The sequence below is a fragment of the Branchiostoma belcheri genome, unplaced genomic scaffold (assembly GCF_001625305.1).
Source record: "Branchiostoma belcheri isolate BF01 breed outbred unplaced genomic scaffold, Haploidv18h27 scaffold22, whole genome shotgun sequence".
NCBI classification, from domain to species: Eukaryota; Metazoa; Chordata; class Leptocardii; order Amphioxiformes; family Branchiostomatidae; genus Branchiostoma; species Branchiostoma belcheri.
This window is the reverse complement of record NW_017803713.1, coordinates 2749114-2757403: the sequence shown is the minus strand read 5'-3', so window position 1 is coordinate 2757403 and position 8290 is coordinate 2749114. Positions and strand designations below refer to the sequence as shown.

Here is an 8290-nt window from a genome sequence, read left to right as displayed (position 1 = left end):
GGGAATGTCGTGGAGGGCTGAAACAGGTTTACAGGGAGAAACTTTACCCATTAGAGGAGCACTACAAGTTCCATGACTTCCATTCGCCGGCTTTGGACGATCCGGACTTCGATGCGAAGCCAATGGTGCTGTTGGTCGGTCAGTACTCGACGGGTAAGACCACCTTCATCAGATACCTGTTAGAACGGGAGTTCCCGGGCATACGGATCGGCCCTGAGCCCACGACAGACCGCTTCATCGCGGTGATGCACAGTGAATCGGAGGGAGTGATCCCGGGCAACGCGCTCGTCATGGACCCCAAGAAACAGTTCCGCCCGCTGTCCAAGTTCGGCAACGCCTTCCTGAACAGGTTCCAGTGTTCCCAGCTGCCCAGCCCGGTGCTGGAGAGCCTGACGTTCGTGGACACGCCCGGGATCCTGTCAGGGGAGAAGCAGAGGACGGCCAGAGGGTAGGCATGACCGTGGGGCGTGTGTGTGTAAATGTCAGGTGTATGGCCTAGTGTGTAGTGTGTAGACGTGGCCATGCCGCCACTAGACGGGTAGAGTTTCAGACGTAAACACACACAGCTTCCTTGCATACTGTCCTTGATGAAAATACCTCTAACCACGCTATAAGCCCCCAGAACTAATACAAAAATATGAGATGCACGCCTCAATGATTGTTATGTCAACAACACAACGTCCTGACAAGTAAAGTCTCTTGAAGATACAGTTGAAATCATAAATGGCCTTGGTAACGTTAAATGAATCAGATTATCAAGCTACGCCTGTATGTTCGTTATGGAAACTTTTAAAAATAAAAACAATGTTATTGCCCTCCAACCACACTGTTACATCGCAAGGCTAAGAACTGGGCAACATTTCACTTGTCAATTGGCAGCTTTAAAAAATCTGAAATATTGACCTTTCCAGGTATGACTTTGCTGGTGTACTAGAGTGGTTTGCGGAGCGCGTGGACCGAATCATCCTTCTGTTCGACGCCCATAAGCTCGACATCTCAGACGAGTTCCGTCGGGGTATCGAGGCATTGCGGGGAAATGACGACAAGATTCGCATTGTGCTGAACAAATCTGACATGATCGACCACCAACAGCTGATGAGGGTGTATGGAGCTCTCATGTGGTCGCTAGGCAAGGTGAGGAACAGGAGGAGTGTACAAGAGTGTAAATTGTAAATAAAAATAGTAGAGGCTTCTTCCTTAGATACTAGTAACTGAAACAACACTTGGTGGTAGATAATCAGTCTACAAAGCTGGTGTGTTACTTCTGTCAAACGGCTGTTGTACAAATGTAAGTGTAACGTTATACAAATGTATACCAATGTTATCTATCTGTATCTACATTGAAGGTAGATACTTATAGACAGCAGGTGCAGTTTTATTGATTGGTTAATCTATTTCCTGGAGAAAGTGAATGAAACATGACTTCCTGATTTTATGCTTCATGTGGGTGAAAACATGACAAACACTGACTAGGTGCCAACGTGGCTCTGTCATAACTGTGACTTTGAGGAAGTGTGAAGCAGAAAGTTGAATCTTGAACCAGGAAGTAAGACAGACAGGATATTAATTATGGAAACAGCTTTGAAATTCATAAATAAGCAATTTCTATTTGTCTTACAGGGAAAGCCAACATTTTTTCACAAAGTAAACTACTTTAGCTCCTGCCATTGTGATATAGTATGATATATAATATAGATCTTCCGTAGTAAGTTAAAAATCCAAATTGACCCACATATCTGTCCCATAGGACACGTATCTAAGATTGAAGCTATGCCTGAAAATGTGTACCAGATGAGGTTTGGAATGAACAGGTTCAGTTCTGTGTAATCCAATCCACTATGATACTGGACATTCTCATAGGAACCTAATGGGTTAAATATTGTACAGTGCAAGTGAACATGACTTTTCAGGATGTTTACAAAGGCACCCTTAATTGTTTACCTATTACCCAAACTAGGGTTGTACCCATGTGACAGAGCCACGCCCTTGTCTGTGACAGCCCTATAACCTAATATGGAGATTAAATAAATGAATTGCCCATGGGGTCAAAGGTTGGTGACCTGATATGTCAGTGGACAGGACTGATCCTTACACAGTAGCTGTAAGCTATAAATTAGAAAACACCAGAACTTTGGATGCTTGCTAGGCAAGTATAAAAGTAGTAGTAGTAATATGTATAAAGTACTTGATTATAAAAAAAAATAGATGCATCAGCATAGATGGAGGCATACTCTTCCAAAGCAACAATATGAAACCTTACTAAGTTACTGTACTGAACTAATATGTGAATTCTGCAGAGAAGACAATCTGCCACAGAAAGACTGTTGGCTACAGAAAATACATGTAATTGGCCAAACTTGTTTCAGTATTGTACAGGTACATGTACAGGTACACAGCTCTGTCACTAATAAATCAATTCTTGTCTAGAAAGTGATTTATTACTGAACAAACATGATTTGCATGGCTGTCTAACTTGTTGTATTTTCCACATGTAGGTTATCAACACTCCTGAGGTAGCTCGTGTGTACATCGGCTCATTCTGGGACCAGCCTCTCCAGTACGACATCAACAGACGACTGTTTGAGGCGGAGGAACACGACCTGTTCGCAGACCTGCAGAGTCTGCCCAGAAACGCAGCGCTCCGAAAACTCAACGACCTCATCAAGAGAGCAAGGCTGGCTAAGGTGAGGCTGATTATAATGCAGTTTTGTTAGCATACATGATCCAGTAACTTAGTGATCATATGTCTGGAACAGAAAATTAAGAGAACTGATGTCATTTGCTGGACTTGCCTGTTGCCTCAAAAAGTTGCAGTCCATAAGGCATCTAAGTTAAGCCACGGTCAAATGTTTATTGTGCTTATTGAAAAGAACTTGGGGAATGTCCCTTAAACATCAAACCATATTTATCTGAGTATATTTCATCTCTCTTTCATGTTATAACAAGTGGTAGAATAGTTTTCTGTATCTTGTAAGCTAAGACTGGATTGAGATACAGCCGGGAGTAAATCCTTAGGACTGATAGATCTGACCTGTGCTTAGTATGCTGAAACTTTCTAGCTTGGTATCCAAAGCTATTAAGCTGCCCGACAGCCTGGGTCTCTTTTCAACCTATTCGCGGAGACTTAGCAGTCATAATAGATTTGGATACCAGGCTAGAAGCCTTCACTCTCTGTAAGTTCCTGTTTCCACTCAATGGTCTCAGAAATTAGATCTTTGGCCAGTAGCCACAGGTTGTGTCTGTGTTAGATCTTCCCTACTGTGATTGATATAGGTCAAATCCCAGGACACATGGGCTGTAGCAGAGGCCCTTCCTCCCACTCAAACAAAGCCACACTAGCCAGGAAAACTAAACAGAGGAAAATCCACTCTCCTTGTCCTTGGACCTGCAAAATTAAACTTGAAACTTGGGAGGTTGTTTTCAGACTTACATACAGTCTTCCTCTGAACTTGTATAAACCAGCCCTAAAGGATGATGCAACTTTTCCTTCATCAGCCCACCAGGCCAGGCAGGTGCTGCTGAGAAATGGGTCAGACTAGGTTACAGATCAGCATGCCCACTCAGTTTTATCCCGTTCAAAGTTTTTTTTACCCCTTTTCCCCATCCAACACCCTCACCTTTAAAGATGCCCTCTTCTTCCTTTTCTCCAAGAAGCACATGTACTGTCCCTTATGTAGGTGGTATAATTCCTCAGAAGGATGTGTGACAGACGGTAGCCCTAATGACTTACAGGAGATCAGTTGGCTCCCATCCATTACTGAACACTGGGTTCCTTTACGCGGTCTCCTTGGTGGAGGTTCCACTGCCAAGGTCAAGTTTCCTCTAGGTAGAAAACCAAGACTTGCATGAATGTTGTTTTTGGAGGGAACTCAAGACCAGTAAATCTTCTAGATGATTACTTCCTCTGCCAAGATCAATTTTTACCCAGATTCATGTATTGTTCAAATGGGTATCTTACTTTTCTATCCCTTCCACAGTAAATTCAAATGACATGTCTAATTTTTCTAATGCTTCATAATTATATGGGTATTAAATTGTTTTTCATAGGGTTTATCATTATTCATGATCATTATTCATTGGGTAGATGATTTTATCTCCAGTATGAATGGCAGCTGTTTCAAAGAAGTCAATACTGTGAAAAAAATACATGTTCTGGAGGTTGAATCTCTCTAGTATTATATTCTTAGAAGTATAAGTAACTTTATCTGTACTACTGGGTATGAGACCCTGGTGTTTATATTACAGACATGTCACATGATGCTGATGTTAGGCTCATTTGCATGTTCCTCTCTGGCTGAAAACCCATTTTCCTCTGTGATTTGCTGATAAGGAGTGTGGATATTGATCAGTCATGCCTGATAGATTCCTATTACAGCCAAAAGTTGGGGCTTGGCCAAAACTTTCCCCAAGTAAGGGTTACACTAAGCAACTGTGGGATCCGTAAGCATGTGTTTACATTCATGCTTGTTCAAGAAAAGCTAAGCTTGAATGCAAAACATCACATTTGACATACTTGGAGATGGAAGTCAAGGCTGGAAATATTTTTCTACAATACAGATTCTTTTTTTTTATGCAAAATTTTGGATGTAGTAGAAAAAAACTTTTAATGTGTAACAAGCTGAGATGCATGATCATAGGAATCATTATGAATCATAGGAACAGATTGAATTTTAAATATTATCTATTAATAAAAGTATTATCAATTCCAGAAATGAACAAAACTTCCAGAAGTTACTTGCACCAAGTCAGTTTCCTCACCAAGTCATACTACTAACCACTTTGCTATCCTCTGAATTTCTCACCCCTGTATTATTTGTCCCAGCAAACTGCTACACAGAGCCCTGACAGTCCAGAAACTAACAGTTGTCACCTTCGAGCCCCTGTCACCAAACTGGGTCTTAACTGACCTCATACACTGCTTCTCACATAACTTGGACAAGTAACAGCTTACATACGTGCAGCCATTGTTTCAAGTTCCCATAACAAGTACATCTACTTATTGTTAACGTTCCCCATTTGTAAAAGAACACAGTTTATTACCTATTTGGTTGAGGCTGAAACTAGAATGCTGCTCAGTAACATTCTTGATGTTTCAGGATTTTCCAGTATGCAAGGTAAACAACTACTAGTAATGGGAGGGAATACATGACACTCTGAGATGGTGATTAATGCAGAAAGCTGAAAATCAACAGTTGACCAAGTTATACCAACCTCTCCAATCTTCCATGCTGTTCATCATTGATAAGAAGATTTTTTAAACATTTATTGAAGATGTTTAGTTTAGTTTTATTCCCTTGGAACTTGTGTGGTTCTAGTAGAATTCACAAAAAAATCACATTGCTCCTTTACTTTAAAGCATATAAAGGTCAAGGAGGTACAAATTTCTAGACAACAACCTATATCTAGAACATTTTTCAGTTGGAGATTTTGCCATTCAGATATGGAAAGCCACTAGTAGAAAGCTTTTCAAGTTTTTTTTTGGCAAACATTTAGTCCTATGAAGTCCAGCGTGAAAGATTTAGTATCAACTTCTTCTGCTGCTGTGTTGCCTGCCTTTTCGCCCATGTTTTATGACAAACACATCTGCAACATAGATACTTACAGTATCCCTTACCACACAAACAGTACTAAAACAGTCACCACATATAACAAATCAACTAAAACACAACTTCCAAAACACTAAAAGGTTAAAAGTTTTCCTACCTTTCAAAGTTGCAACCAGACCTCGTATCAGCAGGCTTCCTCTGTGCATGCGTTAGACAGCGCTACAGGAAAGACTTCCCTCATTGCGTACCAGTATTGTTGGCGGAACCTGTGAGCCCCGTACATGGTAACCGTTGTTGTCTGAAGGACGTTGCTTGTGTATGTGTGTGTGTGTGTCCTTACATACAGTCACATGTGGGGAGGCTCCACGGCTCTAATATTTGCTCAGAGAGGGAGAAATGCAAATTGGTATGTTGGAAGAACATTCATTCTGACACTGGTGACCCCTTAGAGTGACTGATGATCTCTTGTATCTCATGAGTACTGTGGTTCGTACTGTACAGGCTTATATATAGTGTTGGATTCAACATTGCAATGAGAAGTAATGTCACAAAAAAAAGCAGAAAGAACACAGATTCTTGGAAGCAGGATGTTTTCTAGAAGAAGTATATTTGGAAAGGTCGACATCATTTCTTTGCTGTAGGCTAAGGTCTTGGTAGGAGAAAGCATTTGCTAGAATACCCGGTGGCAGTGCTTTCTAAGAATAGCTGTTATTTCACACAACTTATCTAAATACATGTGTTTCAGAGTGCCAGACTGGGCTTTAAAAAATTCAATTGGCAAGCATTTTTTCAATCCTGGTTGACAAAACAGCATGATTCTTGGCAGGATGAAAAAAAACAGGAAGGTCTTCTAAGAATCATGCAGCTTTCTTATAAGACCATGTTCCTGTTTTCTTTTCATCCTACCAAGACCAGGATGCTTCCTGCCAAGACCAGCACACTCCTTATGGGTGGGGTTGATGACATTGAGGTAAACACAGGGTCCTCTGTGATCAAGTTCAAGTGTAAATATTCACAGCTTTCAGCCGACCAAGCTGCATGTGTGAAAGTTGGGCAGTAAACTGATTAATCACTGGAACACAAGTAGCTTCTGAATCACAAATGTGGTAAACTGACAAGTGATGTAGAACAGCAGTTGAAGCTGTTGGGTAACGTTACATGAACGTGATACAGTGTGAGGTCCTTAGATGTAGGACTGATGGTTTATAAAATTTTATCAATTTTATCAGGACTGCAATCCTTCAGTCTGCACAAAGGGGTGTGTTGTCTGTTGTAGCTAGGCAGAGATTTGAACCCCCAAGCTTACAATTATCTATTAGTGGGATTGCATATATTTAGACCACTACACAATATATTTTATCCAGTTTGCTACATCAATCGATGAATACAATGAATTATTGATGTAGTCACAATGTGTGATATGATAAACTTGTATTCCATATACATGTACTACTACATAGCATGTTGGCAGAACGTACTGCACCTGCACAAAACCCATAATGTATTGTACATAGCACGTCGGCAGAATGTCTGATATAAGGTTGTATTCACTCATACAAGGTCAGCATTTCGACAGTAGTTTCCAAATGGTGTCGGCAAAGATATCTTTTGCAACAGTCAAAATTCTGATATGCAACGTTGACCAAAAATATAACGCAAAACGCAAAAATGCAGGGTTCTGCGCAGGCGCATTACGTTCTGCCGGCGTGCTATTCTACATATTGTCCATTTGAAACCATTTGACCAAGTGACCAAGGATAACCAACCTAGTCATCAGAAGCCTTTGAAAAGCCATGTTAAAACCAAACATGTTGGTCTGACAGTTAAGTGAATCTTATTCATCTGGAATGGTAGTTGCATATTTCATGTCACTGTGTGGCAGCACAGTTATGTTAATACTGAGGTTTATCAAGTGTGTAGTATACACAAACAGGTACATGGGATAGCAGCTCAAGCCTTTCCAGCTGATAAAGAAAGTATATTCAGAACAGCAGTACTCTCATCTGCCGAATAAACGTACCGGTACGTTTATTTTTTTGGGCCCGAACGTCCACCCCGTACGTTCTTATTTTGCACGGTACATTTATTAATTTTTGGAAAATCAGAATTTTTTTTCGAATAAGCGTGAAAAAAATCGACAAATCTTCGACGTGAGGATGTGGCAGATGTTTGTTTTGGCCCACTATGGCCTTATCTTGTCTATCAGGCAGGATATGCTTGTGTTGTTGTCTATGCTTACACCATCAGTCACCTTTTGTAGATGTAGAGTGTTATATAATCACCTTTTGATTTGAGCATTTAATGTAGAAACAAAGGTTCAAATGAATATTTACGGTACATGACTACATGTACTTTTGTATCCTAACTGTCTCTGTGTTGTGCAGGTCCATGCCTACATCATCAGCCACCTTCGCGCCCAGATGCCGTCGGTGTTCGGCAAGGACTCCAAGAAGAAGGAGCTGATTGACAACCTCCACAAGGTGTACGACCAGATCCAGCGGGAGCAGCAGATCTCCATCGGAGACTTCCCGCAGATCGAGCGCATGCAGGAGCAGCTCAGGCAGATGGACTTCTCCAAGTTCCACACCCTGAAACCCAAACTCATCGAGAAGGTGGACCACATGCTCAGTGTGGTGAGTGGGATGTGGTTTATACTTAATGATAAGCCCCGATGTGGAAAATCATTTTGTAGGACAGTTCTGTTGGTTACACCTCCAGCACTTCATGGTAAATGTGCACATTCA

At 41.2% G+C, this 8290-nt stretch overlaps 1 protein-coding gene across 1 annotated transcript in view; it reads left to right on the top strand.

The window, feature by feature from the left end:
- LOC109470138 (EH domain-containing protein 1-like) overlaps positions 1 to 8290 on the top strand; it is a 12594-nt gene that overhangs the window by 412 nt on the left and 3892 nt on the right. The window contains exons 2-5 of the mRNA XM_019768920.1: positions 21 to 448; positions 912 to 1134; positions 2496 to 2684; positions 7931 to 8281. Coding sequence (XP_019624479.1) covers positions 21 to 448; positions 912 to 1134; positions 2496 to 2684; positions 7931 to 8281 — 1191 coding nt within the window. The remainder of the gene's footprint in view (positions 1 to 20; positions 449 to 911; positions 1135 to 2495; positions 2685 to 7930; positions 8282 to 8290) is intronic.